Genomic DNA, 23,901 nt, shown 5'->3' on the forward strand with positions numbered 1-23,901 from the left:
ACCGTATATGGTGTGCCGAAAAAATTCCACGATTTAAATCACCTAGCCGCGCACCGTTTGATAAATTTATTATCGTACGTTTATTTGATACGCCACGTTCACTTATTTGAGAAGATACTCTCGGCGTGTGTCGCCGGGTAATATGGTAAAATGTGGAACCACAGACTCGGTTCGAATTAATGGGAGGAAGGGAAGATTAATGTTTTCTTTAGGTGAGATTACGTATATTTTATGAGCTTAAGTGCACGGTTTAAACGAAGTGTATATGGGTTCTGGATAAAAGTCTTTTGTAAGCATTTATAGTGCTATAAACTATACTATTATAATATGGTATTATAAGATTGGTTCAGAGGATTGTACGGGTATATAAAAATGATATATTTCCAGAGAATATTGCGCAATAGTAGCATTATTTTCTTCTTTATAACGCGTTTAATGATAATCGATTGATTTTGAACGTCTTCTCTGATGTTTTAATGAAATTACATTCGCGTCTTGTAAATTTCGAGCAACGCTAGAGAGCAATAAATATCAACTCGGTCAGGTTGAACTGCGAATTAATATCGATTAGATTTTTAAGTGCAATAAAATATATTCCTACTATTCCGACAATTTAAATGACTTTGAATTTAAACAAAATTCTTTACGTATAATGGGATCTTTCAGTTCGATAATACAGCCTTAACGTTCGCACAAAGGAGCCTTTTGATTTTAAAGAATCAATACTCCAGGTGCAAGAAAGAATCCTTTGCTAAAAAGAAACGTTTGCCAAATCACATGGTACGGTTCTCTTCTGGATCATTGGCTCGAAAGGAACATATTCACGATTGTGAGAAATCTGGAAAGTTTCAGAGCGCACCTTGTATACCAACAAGGCGAATCTGATCACCTGCTATCGCGCGTTGCGCGTGCGGCCAGGTGTCCCAAGAAAAATGGAAAAACGTGAGAGCCATCGGAGATTAAGGTACGACCCTTCTCCGAGCTAATGATAGGGTTGCAAGGTAGCGCCAGCCACGGTTTTAGCATCCTACCCTTTTTTTTCTTCTTTCTTCCTTTCTCTTTTCTTCCCTTTCTTTTCGGTCCAGTTTTCACTATATATACAACACATCGTGTATCTTGCGTTACGACTCTTTCGCCTCCGTTCAACGACTGACCAGCGTGTATACGCTCATCTGCTTGAAAGGATCTCTTGAAGAGATTGAATAATTCCTTTATGGTCTACTTGCAGCAGCTTCTAGCGGTTTCACGATACAAAGAAATTATTGCTTTCGATCGGACGCATAGGTTGCGTCCTGTGAGAAAGTTGTTTTTCATCCCGTGAAGAGATAAGCCGTGTAGCTGAAAAAATTTCTCTCTGATTGTTCGTTGGCTTCTTCTAACCCGAATTTTGTTCATTTTGAGGTGCTTATGTTGTCCGTGATAATAGTAGTAGCTGCTGGCTGTAGATGTCTCTTGCTGGGGGGTGTACTGCTGTATTTTCTTCCTATTTAAGAATCGCGGAAGAAAAATCGGACCTTCGGTCGCCGGGATTCGAACCCGGGTTTCGAAAACGTTCGTAACCTAAGGCGCTAACCACTAGCCGTCGTCCGACACTAGTTAGTGTCAAGTGGTGGTATTTGCTTGTCGAGTGCCGCCACAATTTAAAAGAAGAAAAATTAGGATTTCTAGTAACGAACAAGTAATATATAGGTATATCGATATGTAACTTTCCTATTTAAAAAATGTTTGTGCCTGATCGAGGAAGTTATATTTCATCTTTTCAATAATAGTTTCACGATTTCTCTTTTACTTAATCGTTCATCTTGTCAGTAGCTGGTATACGAATTCGATTTGGAATATTAAATTCGGCTCTTGACGTGTGCAGAATTGGATCAATCAGCGCTTGATATTTTTCGAGATTTAACTGCATTTGATTCAGTCGTTTGAAGTGATAATCAGATCTGCGGCGATTCCTTTGTGATTCATTCAAACTCGGCTTGATTCTCTTACGACGTGGTTCAATTTACTTCAATGCTACCTACGATGATTCGATTAAATTTCTCTCAATGGTTTTCTTGCTTTTGCCAGATTTTTACATGATATTATTCTTAATGCAATGAAACCTTCAATTTGCCTGATGGAATATAATTCAACCGAATAATAGTACAAATAAAAGAACAAAGCCTACCCGCATCTAATTTAAAACTAACTATGGCGATCTCGCGTTCAATTTAACTTCACTTCGATCTAATATCACAGATGATCTCTCTTGCTGCATCACTCTTGCATACATCCATCAATATTTCTGTGAAATATTATGACGTCAATGAAAAATGTTTTTCAATTATAAAAATTCCTCCAACTATAAAAACGAAATACCAAAATCTTACACTATGAAACTGTCATTATATCTAAAGCTTTGGGAGAGTAAATCATCGACGCACTTCCAAAGGCAATTAGAAACCTTACTTCACAGCCCATAACTATGTGAATAAAATATATATTACGAAACGAAAGAAGCACTCGATCCTTCGCAACAAGAAAAAAGAAGAAAAATGTACATCCTGTAGTATGGTTGTTAATAGCTGTAGCAGGTGGTATCGACGTAATAATGGAAAAATGCAAATTAGTGTCTCACGCGACGCATGAGTTGCATAATGCCATTCTGAAGAAAGGTCAACGCGCGTAGCCTTGCGGTTTACATAAAACGTGTCTGAATCGGTTGACGTCGCTCCGATGCGTCGCAGAAAACAAACGCGACTCGTTATTCCTTCCATAATTAAGACGGTACAGTTAGGAGGGCTGAGACATCGGGTAAAATGTTCTTTTTCTTTCTTTTTCTTTTTTTAATTGAAGAGCATAATCACGGGCTGGTCCGAGGAACAATGGCTCGTGAAAGCGATTCACGAAGGTTTGTCGGAGCAGGAACATCGATTGGAGGTCATTAAAGGGGACTCTTGATGACTTTCATCGGGTGCAGTCATCGGTCGAGTAATGTCGCCGTTCATCGTCGCAGAACTATCTCCCTCAAATCGTTTCTTTGTTTTCGATATCTCATTTCTTCTTTCCTCTTTTTTTTTTTTTGTCTTTACGTTTGTCAGTAGCGAGGAGCGAAAAGAGGCTACATATTTGGCGTGAACGTTGGTTACATTTTTGGTTACGTTTTGTTACCGTTTTCAGTCTCATTTGATGCTTCATTGTATGTATGTACATTGTTTTATTAGTTTCGGATATATGAAATGATGTTTTTAGAGAGTTGGATTTTCACAGAGGAACATCTCTGTACCTGACACCGATGAGACAATATTGTAACCAATCTATCAGAATATATAGATAAGTTTCTAGAAAAACAATGCAGAAAATTTTCGCTGTCAATGGAACTGGAAGTTGTGAAAACAACGATAGGATAGGATATACGTTGTTTCAGCTCACGCATAGCTTTCAGAGATACGCGAACAACAATGCCACTTGTCATAGTAAATATACACGTCCTCTTGCAACGTTCGTTGACCCGTACACTCGAGTACCACAAGGTCACTACACGATTCGACATTGATAATGAAACGCAGGTACATCGAACTAATGTCACTGCTCCGTTACTTCCGGACGCGCCTAAGTTCGTTTAGCGAAACGCCGCGTGGAAAGCTGGCTCAGTCACCGTGGAAACAATACTTCATTGAAACGTTCCATTTCCTTGTTTTTACTGTTATAATCTTCTCTCTATTTAATTTGCCCTTGATCTACTACAAAATACCAATAAAATATGATATTTTGTTAAGAAACTCAAATTTTGATTCAGATGATTCACAATCGGAGTAACTTTCCTCAGCCTACAGTTCTCATCTAGGTTTTGATTATCTGTGAAGAGTAAAAGATTTATGAAAAAAGACGATTAACAAACCATTTATTTAAAGATTAGGAATGGATATTTCCTTCCTTCATAGTGTGATAGTGTAGTATTTCCTACTCACCGAGAAAATGATAAGAAATATCTAATCAACGATCGAGTGGAGATCGATTCGCTCTTTCATCAGACCATGCACCAAGTCCGAGGCAGAGTCTCCTTTCATGGATAATCGTTTCAATGGTAAACAATTAAACGATAACATTAGTCTGGGATGGTAACAGTAGTTGGCTGGCCTTCTATCGTTCTGTTTGTATTATTCCACGCTTATCATCGTTCTATCAACCTTCCATCTAAGAGTCATACCATGATAACAGAGAATCGCGTTTCCTTACATTTCGAACGTACATCACGTCATCTCTTTGTCTCCTATTGCTAAATCGGTTTGGTATTCCGTGACAAGGTTCAAATGAGACGATACATAAATTAGAAGTGGCTGCGGGCCCTTAATTAACAGAAATAAGCCCGCTCGACCGGCCCAGCAACAACGTTCACATGAAATACGCGCGCGTTAATTGACAGAGAGCGAACGTGGATCTCTCCTTGCTGTGAGAATTAATGTAAATGTCACGGTGAGTTTTCATCTAGCGAATAAAACCGTTTTGCATATGGTAAAAAATCAAAAATGAAACGATGAAGATTTCGCGGTGTAGGAAAGGAACGGGGTTTGAAACTTTTCACGTAATTGGGTAGAATAAAATGCAGATGAGGATGCAGAAGGTTTGACGAACCTGAGTGGACACACACATTTTACACAAAATTTTATATATTAAATAAATTTCTTGTGTGGAACCTGATAATATTTTCTACTTAACACTGGAATTACCACACCGGTCAAAATGACTGGTTCTACAATTTTATAAATGTACTACATTACATGGAATTCATTTTGTAAGAAGATAATAAATCAATAAATATAAAGATATTCTATATTTTGAATAACAATTTTTTAATAAAAGATATTATTTTAGACCTAAAATGAGTGTTCAAGTTTGCAAAATTGTTCTGTTTATGTATTCTATGTATACTATATATAGATTTCTTGTATGTACTGGTATCGAAAATATAAATTAAATTCGAATAGCCCGGCAAAAATTTTCAATCTTTCGAGATCTTCCATTATGGCTACTGTGATGGGAACAAGAATTCATGTGAATAATAAATGGTTGAGAACCGGGCGAATGTTTATGCCAGAGTAATAATCGGTAGCGAGTGATGAGTGATTAGGAGAATATAGCGTGCACGTGGTAAGAATTTATGTTATGATCGCTATATACGCACGTAGATAATTAAGAAGAGAGGGAAGCCAGTGTGAATCGCTGAAGAGTCGAAAGTTGTCACAGGAAAGTCGTATAAAGATAAAAGTAAGAGTTACATTTCAGAGAGACAAAGTTAGATTATTATTCTATTTCTATTTTATTAAATATATATGCGTATAGTTTTTACCATTTTATTATATACATATACATATAAAGAATAACAATAAATTTGATAAAACATTCAAATGAATAAACTGTTTAGTTCTTATCCAACAAGCAGAAAATACGCGAAAGAACAACTCTGCTAAAGTATCGTTTTAAAATTTGACCGATAAGTAACGCTTTCTCTCAAAAGAGCGGCGCTCGTTAATTTTTCCTCGACCTCGTATTTTATCAGAGATACAACGTCGACGGGTTCCAACCTCATTATCATAGAGAACCAACAGAAAAAAAAGAGAGAGAAAAATACGTTTGCCCCAAGCATTGTTCTAACGCGCGTCGATATTTCATTTCAGAGTCCTGGAACGCTGCACAAAGATGTCGGTGGTGCTGGTACCAAGGTCAGCGGAAAGACGGTCGGCGGTGTCGGCACTGCAACCCTCACTACGCTCTCCTCCATTAATAATACATCCAACACCAGCCGGAGCAAGAATAATCCCGTATCTCAAGAGGTAAGTCAACAGATCAACTAATATTTAGTCGAAAAATGCAGCAATATTTTTGTGTCATCATATCTCAGTACATCTCTGATTGAATCAGGTGTAGAACTCGTCTAGTCTCTGATCTCAACTACTTGTTATTAATGTCAAGAAGTCAACTTTTATCCGTACACTTTATAAAGAATCATCCAAAAGTCCCCAAATACACCGATGAAAATTTACGAAATTATCACGCGAAGAATCAGAAACTGGTATTTCTAACGTTAAATTTTGCTGAGAATTTTCTGAACAATCCGATAATAGAAGAATCGCTCGAAATCGTCGCACGAATTTCGTTCTAAATAGCTTTCTTTTTTTCATGACACAGTTTCTTCTTAAAAGTCCCGCCTTTTGCATTCAGCCATTCAACAATATTCGGTGGCACAAGGTGACACGTATAAAAATAATTACCCTTCGTTGCCATGCACGAAATCGAGTAACTCGCCTTGACTTCGACCGTCCGCCGTAAAAAACTGGAACGAACCAGAAGTTCGACAACTTTCGATCGATCTCATCTTATTAATAACGTCAGTTTCAACATCGATGCCGAAACGAGACTTAACTCCTTATGTCGACGGCCACGTTTTGTAATTAACTAGCATTTGCAGTTATTTTCACGCTTACATGCTAGAAGGAATGATAAGAATGAAAGATTGAAACGAGTCCAACCCTTTCAAGATCGAACTCTATTTTAGCCTGCGAGAAAAACTGCTCCTTATCGATTATGAACGATAGAAGCAGATTTGTTGTTGGATGGTTTTTCAAGGAACACAGAACGCACTAAAGTCTGTGGCCAATTTTCTAAAAATATTTATTAATCATTAACCTCGAAAACACATCTCTTTGGGTAGTTTTTAAAAGAAGACACGGTACGCTGACATTTATGATCAATTTTACCGTAAAAAAAATTTATTATTTAGTCAATCAATAACTTGTTAAAATATCGAATGTGAAAGGGTTAATAGCAAAAGTACGTAGTTCTTGCCGCTTCTGTAATTCACATGCATCCTCGGTCGTTTTCTGAATCAGCCTACTTCCTCGCGATATTTCATTCGGTTCGATCGGTTAATCCTCCTCCAGGTCGCGCGCCGCTAGCGATTTCTTCTTCTGGTGACCTCGCGTGGAGAGCTATGGTTTCCAGCATCTCCGGCGTCGCTTCAATTGTGCCATGTCACCGCCATTTGTCACCTTTAATGTTCCTGCCTCTCTCCCCTTCTGTGTCTTCATCCCTCTTCCCCTTCTCTTTTTTGTCTCTGTTCGCCGCGGCGTTATGCGGCAAAGATGATCGAATTTCGTTGCGTGGCGCAAGTTGCGCAACCGAAGCTGACGCGACGCACGCTGCCGCCTCCTATCGCGCAGCATAATTTTTAAGCGCAGAGACAACGCCAGTCCGACGACTGCAGACTCTTATCTGCAGAGGCACATGCGACACCGTTGTTTGCCACTTGCAACTCTCTACCTCCGTCTCGCTCAGTATTATCGTGTTTCTTCGATTTCTCTCCCTCTTTTCACTTTTTTTCTTCCTCTTCTTCTCTTTCTTCTTCGTTCTTACGCTTTATTAAGTTCCGTTGCTTTTCGTTTTTTGCGGTCTAGTGCTTTCACTGGTTTAGTGTTACACTGCTTGTGAATAGTAAAGTGTTTTTGCGAATGTTCCTCGACTTTCGTCTTTTTTATTAACTCGCCATGACCTTACAATTGTGTAAATACATGGCGTTTATCGTATTACAGTTGGAGTACGTAGCTGCTTAAAAATAGAAGCAGATTCTAACAGGAAGCAAGCACCGGGATTTTTTTATGGTCATAAAATCAGTCAGGCGTTGAAGTTTATCGTGTTTCGAAAACCCGGCGCACTAATTTGAAACACATAGAGAAGATAAGAAGCTCGAGTATCGTCTAGGACCGACGATATCGGATCTATTTAAATTATGTGTGCCTATTTCCGTGTATGTAGCAAGTTTAACAAATTTCTTTCTGGATTATACAATTTGGAAAACTGACTGATAATTTGGAAGGCTTGGTAAAACATATGATCGTACAAAACACATGTCTGTGCAGTGTAAAATTTCAAATGTCAATTCACAATCGAATTTTTATAATTCGAGATTCAAGGTGGTTCGCGGCTACATCAAACGATATCACTGTTTTAATACTTTAATTCACCACTTCGCTGTGTAGTTTCCATCGTGATACGAACAAGATGGTGTTACGCGTATCTACTTCGATAATCCTTTATTATATTTTCGGATTAATATTTCGAGCTATTTGTATTACACCTGCATTGTCTGCTTAATCTCGATCACCTTGTTAGGTGTTGCAATGTTTATCAGAAATAACACGTATTTCATACGTACAGTGGAATATCGGTTATCTAGATACAAAATAACTTAGTTCGATAAAACGTTAATAATGTTATCGGTTATCGATTATCTTAGAGTCTGAATTTTACGTTAAATTCGGGTAAAAGGAAACGTTAATAGTACAAAATCTTCATGCTTTGATACATTATAATACGTTTCGATCACGAAGATTTTACTCCATAATGAAGCATAATGAAATCAATTTTTAATTAATCGGAAATTCAAATTAGAAATTAGAAATTTGTACGTTTAATTATATCGTAAGACACGGCTTAATTAATTGCAATTAATTCAATCGTTTCTAATTTCAAAAATTTTCTACCCTTCCTTTGTCTATTTCAATTGTCTGTTTAAATTAAACAAACGAAGTAAGACGTATAGAGAGAGAGTTGCATACATATGTTACGTAGGTAAACATCCAGCCAGGGAACTCGAAGTGTGCGGTTTAATCGAGGCCCTCGGACTAATTCATACGTGAATTTAGAAAGTCCATTGCCGGGATTTACATCTAATTGTTTCGCGGCTTGCGCAACTGCTACGCGAAAGCCTTAGTGTTCCGTGTATATATTGCTTCCCTCTTCCACTCTTCCTCTCTTTGTCTTTTTCGAGCATAAGGAGAAATAGAGAAACTGAGTCGTAACAGAAAAATTAATAAGGAACGTATTGGAATAGGATGTTGGCGGATTAGGTAACTGCGGCTTGTTTCTGATTTATTACCGTTATTACGCTAACAATTCATTAGTAATATAATAATTACTAGTACAATTTATCGAGGTTTGGAATTCACAAAATTTTGGAAAACTGTATCTACGTTAAATAAGAATTTCCTGGAATTGGAATAAAATAAGAATCTTTCCTTTGTAATTTATATGTATACATTTTATTCGCTTCAAATCCATAGAACGATTAAATATATGGGTAATAAGACAAACATATCCGATGGCGTCACGTACATCAAGTACATTAGTATCTATGAGATAAGGATTACTAAATTTTAAGCAGTCGTGAATTGATACTCGTGTGAATAAGAGCATAACAGTGCATCCGTTCCGATTATTTTTTTTTTTTTAAGTTTTCCCGTTGATTAGTTTATTTTCCCTAGTGTATAAAAACACTAATGTGTGTATTAAAAACACTAATATATAGTATATATATATATTTGATCATATTATATATTTGTATGCGTGAAGACTGAAGATGTTAAACTTTTTACCTTTATTATCTTTCCAAGAAAACGAGCATACCATATAGTAACAGGTAACGAAATTAATGCCTATACATCGTCAAAATATTTAAAAAAGAACACATAAGACATTAATTAAAATAAACAGTCGCGATACACACACAGAAAACTATAGCGAGGAAAATCCATACGCTTAATAATCGTATTATCGGTCATAGTGAAATTATGATTTCTCGATCAACGAGTATATCTAGTCGAGTCATTAGTAGCGTATTTGCTTTTTCCTCGAAATCCATCGTGTCATTCACGTACAATTTTCCTTAGCACGGAGAACTGCGTGGCGTAACGATGATAAGACCGCACGTTGCCCACCGCAGATTGAACAGATTACGTCGACGACGGAGAGGGACTAATCGGAAAGTTGTCTCCTTGAGATGTCGGACTGATCCGTCATGCGATTCTCTTTTGTCTATTCGTGACCGTATAGTTAGATCGCACTTATGTAAACGAGCAGAGATATTTTGTTTCTCGAGGTAAAATAACAGGTTACTTACGTTCGTAAGAGTATTTGCAGTTGGTTTGCACGTTCACCGTAACGTTGTATCAATTAGGAAAAGCTGCATTTTTCAAGGAAACTCAGCTTTTACCGACAGAACCGCGTTGGTCAAGGATCAGCAGTTTTGTAAGCGGAATTGACATACATATTTATGCACTTTCTACGTACCACTGAGTGCAGTTAGATGGACACAGTTCGATGTTTTGCGAAGCATGGACCGTGATGGTATGAATAAAAAAACAGATTTCTTTTCCTTTTTACTTGGTTCATTTCAACGCGACGGATCTCTATCGTGTGTACATACTTTTCATGTTCAATCGTATAGCTATAAAACGGAGAAGCTTAGGACAAAAACGACCCTTCCTTCGGCCAAGCGAAAGGATACTTTAGCTTCTTTCATCTTCAATATTTTTAAACAAAATATTCATCATCTTATATAATTCCTATAAGCGTACCAGTAATTATATGCAGAAAAATCATGGCCAATTAAATCACGAAGTTATAACCTCGTGACCAAAGCTTTTATAAAACCGCTTCATTTTCATTCAACGATAAGTCAAGGCATTATTATTTAAAGTATGAAAATATTTGACAAGTACTGTATTTGTTACGAGCCCAATTGTTCTAAAAGATAATGGTACGTCACTATTGTAAATCAAGAGATTTAAAATACGTAGGTACGTGATTACGTAACTTGCAAGTTATATATCGTTGTAGAGGTTTAACGTTTCTTACTTAATGAAAGAAGTAAGAAGCGCGGTCAATCGTGGTTTAATGCGCGATTAGCTTGAATCAATGAGTCATTGAAGAATTTTTATCCGGGTTTCGAAATCCGTCAACCAGCTGTAGAAGTGCATCGGCGCTCATTCTCAGCGACAAGGAGTGTATTATGCAATGACGAATGGCTTATTCGGCGTGTCAGCGAACGATTGTTTCGCGAGTGTCGCTTGCAATCGCTGAAATATCGGATTTTACTGCCGCTGTTACGCGTAACACCGGATAATTTTTATATCGGTAACGTTTAAACGATAATGAAACATAAACAAGAAGAAATGACTGTGCCCAAATAAAGAATACGTCACCGATGATAAAAGTTAATACTTCGACGTCGATCGAAACAGCTGAATTTATATCTTGCTTTTTCCAACGAATGGTATAATTGATAGAGCTTGATTCCTGATAGAGATTCAATGAAATATTGATGTCAAGGCGAGGGAAATTAATCGTCTCGATAGAATCGATAGAAGTGATTTTTTTTAACGATGCTGAATCTGATTAACGTTCTTGTGCAAACAGCGACATTTAATCAAGGATGTTCTAATAGATTATTTCTAGTAGTTCATGTGAGTCTAGCTAATCTTAACTGACTTGATATTATTAGATAATGATGTAGCTATATATATTTTTTTTTGTTGGATTTTTGATATTTCAAGATTGTTGTTAAGATTATTAAGAGGCTTATATTGAGTATAAGTAATTGCGGCTTTTTTCATTAGGTAGGTGTTGACAAAATTCGCAATCATTTAGTTGCCAACCCAATAGTACGGTATATCGTGTAAAAAAGAATTTGAATATTTGCTAATCCGTCCAATTGGTTTTGGATCTACGTTGAAATAATTTTGAAATGAAAGTTGCAGATTACAACTTCTCTTTCAATTCTAGGTATCTATTTATCATAAGATATAATGTTTAGTAAATAGAACGCCGAGGCTAGATTACGAGGTATCTCATTCTTGACTTCGAATGTCCACTGAATTGAAGGTAAATTGGTATAATTGCTAAATTAGCTTAATAATTTTGCTTTAGCAACCACCTTTCGCAAGAAAAGGTATGCGAAATACCCTTATGCAAATAGAAAACAAATTCGTTAGACAGTAGAATATTTAAGAAAATCTCTTGACTAGAATCCAAGATATTAACAAAAGTTCTAAGAACCTTCCAATCTTAAACCTCTCATCATACAAGGTATCTTTACTAAAAACACTATTTATGAATAATTGATACCATCTCTGATATATAATTATAGATTATGTACTTGATTTCATAATTTATTACATTAGGATGTGTTGAAAGACACCCGTGTTGTTCATTGCAAGAGTATATTTTACCGAAATAAAACGAATAATAACAAAAGATAGGATTGAAAAACGTACTACCATAATAATATTTGTGTCAGCGATACGCAAAAACTTACTCGAATATTTACTTTCACAAACTGCTGAACAATTGCAGAAAAACCGGACGATTTCATTTTTTTACATTCACCAAGTCACCTTGCCCATTTGCCATAATGGGTAGAAATGACAGGATCATCGAACGAGATGTTTCTTTTTCTTCTAATCCTACCATCGATACGGAGTCACTAAACGTTTTTACCATGGTGAAACTTTTTATTGTACGCTAACAAGGAATGTAAGTACACGGTGAAATATGTACACTGGAGAGACGTCGCCTTAATAGACTTGTGTTTTACGCAGTGTGTCACGAGCGTCATGCAAGCATAAGAAGGCTTTGCATAAACCATAAACGTGGTGGCGCAGGCGGTGTAACTCGATCGGCTGGCATTGTATCTCGGATTTCGCGATAGCATAAATATGCTACCTGCGGAGCTGGCCCGATGTTAACGATCCTAAGGAAAAGTAACATAATGCCGGCCAATTCAGCGCACCGGTAAATCCTAACTGCGACGGAAATTTTTCGACAACGATGCCCACCGTCTCGTTTAACCTTTGCACCGCGGTTTTCGAGTTGTTTTAACGTACGCAGTGTTACCTAAAAGCAATACGAATGAATATTAATAGACGATAGAAAGATATTTTCAAATGACGATTGTTATATCGCAATATCGTATTAAATCTTGGAGAAGTTCCGATATAAGATTCCTGAATTTTGAAACAACAATTTTATCGTAGTTGCATTGTAGTAAAGTTGACAAATCTTTTCACATAGAACTTCTTTGTGAATTAGTAAAATTCAAGTTGAGTCATTAAAAATCATAAAATTCAACAAACGATGAAAGAATTGTTTTCAAATAGCCGGTTTATTGTAAAATTATATCCTATATTGAATCGTGAGTTATTTTGAATCACCCTATGTCAATAATACCATTAAATACTATTAATAATAATGCGGTACTTTTAAATACATTATGAGCACAAATAAGCAAATTTCCATAGAACGAAATAGTTTTGCCGTTACTAAACGATTAAGTCTATGACTTGGAAAGCAGTTAACGAAGTTTAAGAACAATTTAACGACGTTAAATTGTAGAAAAAAAGGCAATTCGTACGAGGTACGAGGTGTCCATTAGTCAGCAGGCAGTGTTGAAAGTTAGGTTGTTAAGGTGCAGAGGTTATTAGAGCACCATGAATAAAGATGAAAGCAACTAAGAACTAAAAACTTTGATGACATTAGAAAACTTTCTGTTGTTTATATTTTTAGAAAAAAATCCCCATGAAGTCGCATTAATCTTTCTTCGTTGTACAAAAATGTGGTAACAAAGTACATGCTGGGTACATCGAGTCGTCTTCTTTGTTTGTTCATCGAAATGAAAAAAATTTTAAAATAAAGTGTATCAGACGACATGTAACAGCTCTTTGCGACTTTCTATTATAATAAAGTATAATTTTAAACATAAAATACGTCAAGTACTAGAAAGTTCATTTGAGAAACTTTCTAAAATGAAGAAGAACCTATAGGTCTCTGATAAATATTCATACACCTGGCAAGTGTATTTTCTAGTCAAATAGTTGAACTATTACAAGATTTCTATGTGTTTTATGAATATAATAAGGCAAAATTCTTCGCGATTATTAGAAACCGTTAAAAACCATAAGCCTAGAAACCAGATCAATTCAAACATAGGTAACGTTAAATGATCAGAACTAAAATTCCCGATGCGATTTATCCGATTTGCCATTTTCATTTGCGCGTCTATTTTCTAGAGAGTTGGTCGATTAATATGATATAACGAGAATAAATTTTAATCGCGAATTAACTCAATACGTCTCACTGTTCCGGTAACGCGTTTCCAAACTCGAAGCTCGCTTTTGTGTAAACAAGTTACGGTAGCTAGCGACTGACACGAGAGACGATTACGAAAATCGTTGCCCAATAATTTACGTTGCACTCCGGTCGGATTTCCACCTAAACTCTAAAGTAGTGCATAACTTCAGAATCATTGATATAATCGTCGAGTTAAATACTACGTCGTTGCCACGTACTCGCAGAGAAGACACAACGACACACTTTTCGCGGCAAAACAAAAGGTTTCTCGTGTGAGCATAAGCTAAAACTCGTGGTATTATTCATTGGACGAGGTTTGTAACGCGTGTAATCATAGTTTGCGATACGTTGAAGACACGTTACATGAAATTATGCGAAGAGAAACGTCTTGCAATTAATCCTCCGTGCTGTGGATATCGCACGCGCATTAATCACAAAGTTAAATAGACTCGTACAAGTCACGGCTCGTTTAAAAATTTTGCAATACTCGTTCTTTTTTTTTTTTTTTTCTTTTTGCTCTCGCGAGGCAAACGAGCTTGTCAAGTAGCGCGTTAAAAATTGTAGGGCCGCGTGTAAAAAACTGCATTGCAATTGCCCATATGAAAGTATAATTTTGACATAGAAAGCGCTCAAACACGGCTGTTTAATCGTTTTCCTAACTTTTCCTCTTTGTCTCGAGGATCCCAAGGTTAGGGATTATGAATCGCGTTTCCTTCCGTCTCTGATGTCTGATTTCTGTTTGCTTGGGAACAAGCAACATTGGGATATTTCGTCTCATGTTTCTTAATTAGTTGATCGTTCGTAATTGATTGTACGCGTAACACGAAGATTTGAAAAACAAATTGTGGCTTATAAATAAAATTGAATACATACATTTAATTAATATCAAATTTTATTTTTCAATTCTTACTACGCAATTTACAATGAAGGATAGGTAGCGTTGTAATAACTGAAACAGTTGCCGCAACGAGTATAGTAATTTGAATATCAATCAATAAAAACCAGCTGAAAATCAAATTGTTTTTCCAGACGTTCGTAGTCGATTAACATTCGTATTTTAATAAACTTTCGCACTTTTGAAATCTGTATATATCTTCCTTTCCATTCCAATAAATACAATTCGAATTGAAGTTGCCCTATTGCTGCAAATTCCACAATTTCATCGCAAGTTCTTCAGGCGTCGAAATTTTTAATTGAAAACGCCACGGTACAATTGAATTGTTATATCAATTAATAATACTTTCAAGTGAATAATCTATTGCCGTAATCAATCTGAGAATCGAAGCAACAAGTGCCGTAAACTTTAATCAACAACATGTGAAGTAAAGCGGATATGTCGTATTAATTGTGATTGCTCCTGGTGGTAGATGTCGCTGTTAGGGTAGTACTGTTGTATTTTCTTCCTATTTTAGAATCGTGGAAGAAAAATATCGGACAACGGGATTCGAACCCGAGTCCCGAACGTTCGTAACCTATGTCGCTAACTACTGCGCTATCATCGTCCGGTCATAGTTAGTGTGGAAATGGCGGTATTTGCGCTGTCGAGTGCCGCCACAGAAGCATAATAGACCTATAAAACGTTGCAACGACCCTGAATGCTATAACATTCACCGATGCCATCGTCGATGGAGAATCCACTTTCCGACCACGCCATATCTCTTCCACTTATAATACATATATCGCGCATCAGAATCGTACAAGTCTTCAAACTTAATCTCCAGCGATAGACGCGTTGCAAGCTCGTTTTCGTGCCGTCGATACGAGCAATTGTGTTTCAGGCAATGAGGTTCAACAAGTAAGTAAATTACAGGCGGAACCAATACGTAGTGAAGCGTGCGTCTGACCGATAGACATTGCCTGCGGCAACGTTTGAAAATCACGGCCAACCGTTGCGTTGATTAGCCGTTCCGCCGTGTCTGTTCGTCGAATTCCGAGGTCCTTGGAAACGCATAACACACACAGGCGTTTTCACCATCGCCTACACTCTGCACAATGTGTGTCTCGGTGTCTCCGTGTACACGGCCGTGCCACGCCATTATACCGTTATCCTCATACGCACTTTGACTTTATGCGCCCGTGCATATGTGGGTCTCTCGGGTGCGCTTATAGCTATGCTAATGGAGATATCCATTTGTCCAGGCGATTATAAGGCCGAGTATACAACGTCGCCGGGCGAAAGCCCACGACACCACGTTTCTCGGCTTCTTCGTTGAAGACACTCTATGGCTATTTGCACGTGTGAAGATACGCATGTAACGATGTACGTATGATAGATATCGACGATGTACGCATGATAGATATCGACGATGTACGCAACGGTTTTCAGTTTGTGGTACAATCGAGGTCAGCGATGTTCTACGACTCAAAGTAAGGTAAAAATCGAGAATAACGAAGTTGCGTGGAAGCCTTCAATCTCGAGAGAATCAGAATTGAACAGCTGCGAATTTATATGGAAATTTTAACTACGCAGGAATGGACAATTGACGGGAGATCATTACGCGTGTGAAAATAAGTAAGAAACGTAGATAGAAATTTTCATTGGCTTAAAAGATATCATTCTGAAGAGAATGGAGTTTAAATATGCTCGGACAAAAATTGATACACGCTCGGCAAATATTCTAATTCGATTTTCTCCAGAACGTGGTCTTACGTCAAACAAAATTTTATAGCTAGAGATAAATTAAAATTCACCTATCTGAAATTCATTCGCTTTTGTCAATTTCTAATTTCATGGACATAGAAGTTTCTGATTAAAGGATGATTCGGTTATCAGATTAATTAAGAAACAAACAAGTGATCAACGCTCGTTGTCAACCACCTTATTAACTGGATACTGCATTGCATGAGTATCATCCTGTGTTTTACAATATGTACTTCTGATTGCGTATCTCATCATGCATCTTCCTGTGGAAGTAGCCTTAGGCTCGTTGTCGGCTATACTTACATGGATCGGCTGCATCGTTTGCGGTTTCCTTTACTTTATTTGACGCTTAGTCAAGCGTCGGCTGTTCACGTGCAGCAACGACAAATCGAGGAAGAAGCTTTCCTCGAGCTAATCAATTTCTGCCTAGCTACTCTTATCATGTGGTGTGCGATCATATACGATTTTTAGCGAGTTGAGCAATCGTTTTGAATTCTTAGATTTGAAAGTAAATTACAGAGAGAAAGAGGGAGGGGGGAGGGGGGAGATGATTAAATCCGATATGCTAATTTTGAATAAATAAATTCGGATTGAGTAGGAGATGTGGAATTGTGTAAATAAAACCGAGTTACTAAAATTAACCGTTGATTTCGATCACGAAGTTTGCCAGATTGCCAGGCCTTGAACATGATCCTTGAGCGCATGGCAACAGGGAAGCCCTGCAGACTGCCGACAGAAATATGCGAAACAGAATTACCTGTTATACAACAGTGTACAGGAAATCCGTTGTTAAACTTTGCGGCTTAGTAACTAAATATTAATCTCCTTAGTGTCAATTTAAAACTCGGGTGAAGCGTAAAGTAGTCGAGAATCAATTTGACAAGCCTCTTCGACGACTCCCCGCCCATAAACATCTCTTTGAAAACCATTGACAGTAAAAATATACAACTGGGTTTCGTCATTAACCCATTACACATCGTTGAATTTCTTTAATTTTAATAGATATCAGGCGTCGACGTTGTGTCAACGCTAGATATCATTCACAACGTTTTTATTCGCTTAATATTCTTTTTGCTGTTATTTCCTCTACTTAGATCCTATAATTTTATGAAATTTAAGCGACTAAGAATCAGTTCTTCGAACGTAGAAGAAACATCGGCGAAAAAGGTATAAAGCGAATCCTTGGAACTGTCTTTAATAGCTAGAAAACAGAATCCGATAATATAATTTGATTGAAAAATTTGTAAATAAAATGACGCGATCGTTCCAGAAATCCAATACCGAGTCGATTTCACTAATAATTTCTAACCATCCGATAATCATACACGTTTCACTAGTAACGAAATTTTCTCCAATTCCACGAAGAAAGGAAAACTACAGTCAGAAGGAAATTCGAGCTAACCATGGCATGTATGATAGTCAGAAAGTTATGCTCATACGAAGGAGACGTGTATCAGCAGTATCGCGTCGTTTGTGATTCATTTAGGCGGAAATTGGTTTCGAAAGGTCGTCGAAAGTTGATTTGCGGCTAAGCTATCATTGACTCCGCTTAAATATGCATTATGTTGATTCGGTTTATGTGCTTCTTTTCACTGATGCCTTTCAGTTAATGTTTCAGTAGATTTCTTGTTATCGCCGTGAATATGCTCGCGTGAATGATAATGAAGTCGTCATTCTACCGAAGCGCGCCGCTTTAAATAGAGGATTGTCTACTGAAATGTCTGTAACGCCTAGTAGGAGGATGTTTCCGATTGTCTAATAGCCGAGCTTGAATAAATTAGAGAAACAAGGTACCATCGGATCAAATGTACAAAATTCCTTTCTCTGTTAATGTTTTATTCATTTGTGATCAATTTGGGTATCGATTGTGACACAATTTTAATCGCAGCACAGTAATAGGTGTCTTTAATATGTGTCTAAATATTTAATATTTAATAAGTTTCTCTACTTGTATTTATAAAAATACGAATGTTAATAGTTTTGTGGAATACTTTTCATCTGTTACATCCAATTATACTGTAGATGTTCATGGACATTTTTATCATTGAAAGTAGTTATCGATAACTTTAATCTCGATTCTTAAAACAACAGTAAATAAAATTAACTAATTTTCAATAATAAAACGATCGCACAAAAAACAATCAATTAATCGAAAGCCACGATGCTCGATACAAAGTAAAATATAAAAATACATATACTTGAAACACATACGTATACATGTATGTATTCCTAACGTAAAATGTTCTAGTTGTACCACTTTCATCCATAGGAACTTCCTAGTAACAACGCCGGTAACCGCAGCTAACTAAACAGTATATCACATTACAGTAATAAAAAAACAGGACAAGCAACGAGCAAGAAACGTGTCTAGTGTCTAACAATGCTGATCGCAGAACACGCCTACTTATAATTGCTTCGCAACAGTGTGCACGAAAAACGCGTGCATCGCGAGATTACCCGAGGATGTTCGGACGGGTTGCGTTTCCACTGCAAGCACATCGCCATTAATAATCGCAACGGACGATCGAAAATTACTAATTCGATAGAGACGTTTATCAGGAAGTGCAATCACGACGAGGCTGCGTTCCTTGTAATTCCGCACGCGATGGACGTCATGCGGGATACGTAGATACAAATCACAATTACGCCTTTGTAAACGTCGCTTGATGCCGGTAAGTGGCGGCAGGCATGTGTGGTCTAACTGACAAAAGGACAATGAACCGTGTTAGTAGCTCCGTAGCCGTCCGGTGTGCCGAGATAACCAGTTTTGGTTATCAACGAAATTATCCCTGTTGGTATCCGTGTTTCGCGTAATTTTATTCAGGGTCTTCGAACTTCACGCGTGCCACCGGAAATTTCTAACACGCGAAGGACGAGCTAATTTCTTACATTTTCTAGTACCGTTTCTTATGGAATAAAATTGCGAAAAAGTATTATATTTGGGACGTACAATTTGATTTAGGTTTTATGCTATAGCAGTCGCTTTTAAGATTATGTTTGTTTATCACCGATTGCTATATTGTTATCGTTCCGAGTATCAATGAAACACGTTTGTAGTACGGTGCGAATTAATTCATGATTAACTGATAAGTCGTTGAAGATATAAAGGACAATGGGCAGTACAATGGGAGAGACTGTAAGTTTACAGTGTATTTACGAAGATCATTTAAATATCCATTTAAATATTCACCCTCAAAATACGTTATTTACGATATAGAACAATTTCTTCTTTTTAACAGATATAATTTTCCTCGCCAAACGATATTTCATCTACTCAAGCGGTAGGATATGCCGCAAACCATCTTATTCCTTCAAGCTAGTAACACCACAAAGAACTAACGAATTGAATATAAAAGCATCTGTATATTGAAATATTCGTGTTACATAATCGACCATTCGGGACAAAGAGAAAAATCCGCCTTCGTCGGAAAACGTTGCCCGAGTGTTTACCTCTTCCTTTCCGGCTAACTCTAACAAATAAAATCGACAAAAGAAACAATAACAAGAAGAAGAAAAACGTCAAAGAAACCCCCCCCCCCTCTGTCCCCCAGGTTTTCGCATTTAATGAACGACAAGTGCTCGAATAAGTGACATCGATTCTCGTTCACGTGCCTGCACCGGGTCAAGTGGTTCAGAGTCCGAGAGAGTGGTTCGCTAATTAAAGACGAAGAGGACTCTGGCCTGCGCGACGCTGTCTATCGGCCGATACGGTTGAACGCCCCACGAAATTGCATCTTCCGCGTCCTAGACCCCTTCTCTACAGCTCTTCCGTGTCGTTATTAAAACTTTGAACATAAATCACGTCGAGTTCGAACGTTGCTTCGGCTCTCATCGTTATACGTCTCGATAATTACGGTTTTTGCGCGAACCTTGGCCGAGAAAGGCAACGTAACCAGCTGTGTTCTTCTTTTGTGATGGCCGGGAACAGGCAACACGCGATTTTGCTATCTATGATACAACGACGAGGCCGATCCTGTATTAATTTCGCCCCACCTAAATCAAAGACGTTGCTGCAAGGGCCACGCGTAGATCCCGTTAGTCGCCATTGGTTCACAGGGTTAATAGAACCGTTCCGATGATTCGTCGACTCACGATCGTGCAGTTAGATAAGCGTCGAAACACTCGATTAAACCTTTTGCTGTTTCGCGCGTAAAGGAAGTAAGAAGGAAAATATGGAAGCATTTGTTTCATTTACACGATCTTTAGGTATAAGGAAGTTGCCTTGAGACTTCGATTTGAGATCTTACGGGCAACTGTGCGGGATGGTGTTAGGTTTGGTATACCATGTCAGGTATCGAATTTCGAATTACTTTGGTGTTATGCATACATTGTAATATGTATATGCCGTGAAGCAGATTTTTGTAAACACTTTTAACCGTAAAGTAGTGAAATTCTATGAAGATTAGTTTCGTTTGTTTTTTAATGCGACGTATACTCGAAAGCTTGGAATATTTAAAGTAAAAAGGCATTTTCTATATCATATTGGCATCTTATTTAACTCAATCTGTTTGAACGAAATTTTAATTAGCGTACATTTGTCGAAGCGTGAACGATACGTAGAACTAATTCGACAATTTCTAGGAAGGAAAAAAAAAAAAGAAAAGGGAACATAGTTTTATCTACTCTTTTATTGCATTGAGCATGGGAATTCCAATAGATCGAATCTCTCCTGTTTTTGAGAAATCGACGACGCTTCTGTCTCTTACATAATGGCGCTTGAGGACTGCGCCAACGCTTGTTCGTATCGACTTCGCTTCCGGTAGCTTATAACAGAGAAAGAAAGAAAGAAAGGCCGTCACGTGACTTCCGTTGGCTCGTTCGCGCGTTTACACGGCAAACAATGCGCATTTCCATACGCGTATCTCGGTGCATACGAAAGATGTGTTTACGAACTGGCCACGTCGACGATCGTGTTTGCGTTCGATGTTTTGAAAACATCGTTGTAATTTCGACGTTCCACCGATGAATATCGATGAAAAAAGTGGTTCTATCGATTGCGCGACCGTAGCTTGCTGTTTCGGTTACCAGATATCTTTTTGCAAATAAACCGAATTTTACGCTTCTGTTTGCGTATCGGATATTTTCATAGATTTCTAAATTTTTAAAGATATTCTTACTTACTGAAAATTGTTCGTGACTGGTATTTAAGTTTTCTCAGTCTTTCGTTTGACTTGTTTTAATTTTGTTCATAAATTTCTACGGTAATGAACGTGTAATTGATCGGAGAAATTAATATAATGTTATTCATTTAGTATAACGTTTATGCTCGTTGTATTATTCATAAATTAATATTTTAAATTGTCAGAGAATACACTGTTACGTCTATAGAAACTTTAATTCGTATAATTTTTCGACACGAAATTATTACATAAAATTCCGACCGACGCGGAATCAAGAGACTTACAAAAACACACAGATCGCGATGATTATCGTTCTCTAATTGCCTTCCGCTCTGCCAGAGACGGGCTTCTGTCGAATTGAAATGTAAACTAGAAACGGAATGCAACCTGTTTAAAAACTAATTCGCTATCTCACTAATGTGGCTGGCGATAAAATATATTATTAACTATGTAGGAACAGTCGGTTTGCGCTGACGCAAAAATTTCAAGCGAACTCAACGCGTTACGAAGTTGTCGTGCACGATATTATAACATCGTTAATTAGATTTAACGACGCCTTGCTTTCGAAACGGTTTGATGATTTGACGAACTCTATGTTGCTTTAATTTTATCGTTCAATTATCGACGAGCAAGAAGCGAAAAGTAAACGACGCGATAATCATCGCGATCAAACCTCCGCTAATTTTATTCGTAATTTACGTTCCTTGAAATATCTACGCGGTAATTAACAGCGTCGGAGAACTTAACCAACCGTGTTTTATCATCGAGTAATCTAATTTAATAGAGCAAATCGTACTTTTCCTCTTTGACGTTATATGTATTTTCCTCGTCTTCGTTTTCTCTTTTCATCATCAAGAAAAATTGAAGAAATATCACTTTTTCCTAGAGTTTGTCTGTCGTCGTAAATGAAACTCTAACACGCAGTATCTAATATTAAATCAAATGTTGCCATTATTTTTATTCCAATTAGATTGTTCGATTTAACTTTCTAACATTCTAATCGTAGTAACATGTTTTCCACCATTGTAATCCTATTTCCTAACATTTGCGTTTGAAGGATTTTTTAAATATCTTTTTCGTCTCTGTTTCTCCTTTGATCTAAGTCCTGTAATTCTACGAAATTTGAACGAATTGAAGTATTTACAACTCTATGATGAACCGCCTCTTTTTTCTAAATCACAAAGTTATTGTTGGAATTTCTGGTTTGCAAAAATGGACTTTTACAAAGTTCCATTTATTCTGTCGTATTCTTTGTACCTTAGAGAAATTATATGTTAGTTATACGTTGGTTTTCTGCGTTTCTCCCTAATGTTGTACATCTTTTTATCACTCAGACTTTAAAAGGTAAATCATGCTACGAATGAGGACAATCGTGACATAAATGAGTACAAAGACCAGGCGAAGTCAAAGCAACAACGCGAGACAGCGATTAACGTTTTCCGGCTTCCAAAAGCAAATATCTTCTTGTGTGTCAAGGTGGTCGGCCTTGGTTCTGTACTTTTTCTCGAAAATCGAGGAGTCAGCGTTTCGCGACGACGACGAAGACACGCCGCGCCGTGTCCCAAAATGCTTTCTGCTGCATCGTGCTGAATGCAAGTAGGTCGGTCAGCGAATTTCTTATCGCTATTTGCTGATTGTATTGTCGCCGATTCTAAGGTTATAGGTTGCAGCAACGATTGTCACATCCTGCAGAACATTTTATAGACTGAGGAATTATGATATGATGAATTATGCAATTATGTTTTGTGTTAAATCAAGTATCAAGTTTCCTATCGTATAAATGCGTTGTTTATAGTATTCTCAAGTTGTTTAAATATTTTGATATAGAAGATTTTAAACGCGGTGCATATACCATGTTTATAATTTTCGAGCTTGAAACGTTGAGCGCTTAAAATACATAAAAATTATTAATTAAACACGGGAAAATCTTAAAACATGATTATAAAATTAGTACTTGTAAAATCTATAAAATCGACAGTCACAAAATTATATAATTGCAAATATATAAATGATATAATTGCAAAAATAGAGACATACTTAAGTCATATATAAAATTAATATCCATAAAATCTATACAATTGACAATACGTAAAGTAACTGCCAAAGTAAGGACATACTTAAAACGCACTCATAAAATTAGTATCCATAAACTCTATGAAATTAACAATTCATAAAACAACTTTCAAAATGGGAACACGC

The 23,901-nt window shown here is 37.2% G+C and overlaps 1 protein-coding gene across 6 annotated transcripts in view; it reads left to right on the forward strand.

The window, feature by feature from the left end:
• Positions 1-23,901, forward strand: part of LOC122568329 (probable serine/threonine-protein kinase dyrk2) — a 270,663-nt gene that overhangs the window by 213,052 nt on the left and 33,710 nt on the right. For all 6 annotated transcript variants that reach the window (XM_043727957.1, XM_043727955.1, XM_043727960.1 and 3 more), the window contains one exon: positions 5,658-5,813. In XM_043727957.1, the coding sequence (XP_043583892.1) occupies positions 5,658-5,813 (156 nt within the window). The remainder of the gene's footprint in view (positions 1-5,657; positions 5,814-23,901) is intronic.

This window comes from Bombus pyrosoma, linkage group LG6, assembly GCF_014825855.1.
Source record: "Bombus pyrosoma isolate SC7728 linkage group LG6, ASM1482585v1, whole genome shotgun sequence".
In the NCBI taxonomy this organism is placed as follows: domain Eukaryota; kingdom Metazoa; phylum Arthropoda; class Insecta; order Hymenoptera; family Apidae; genus Bombus; species Bombus pyrosoma.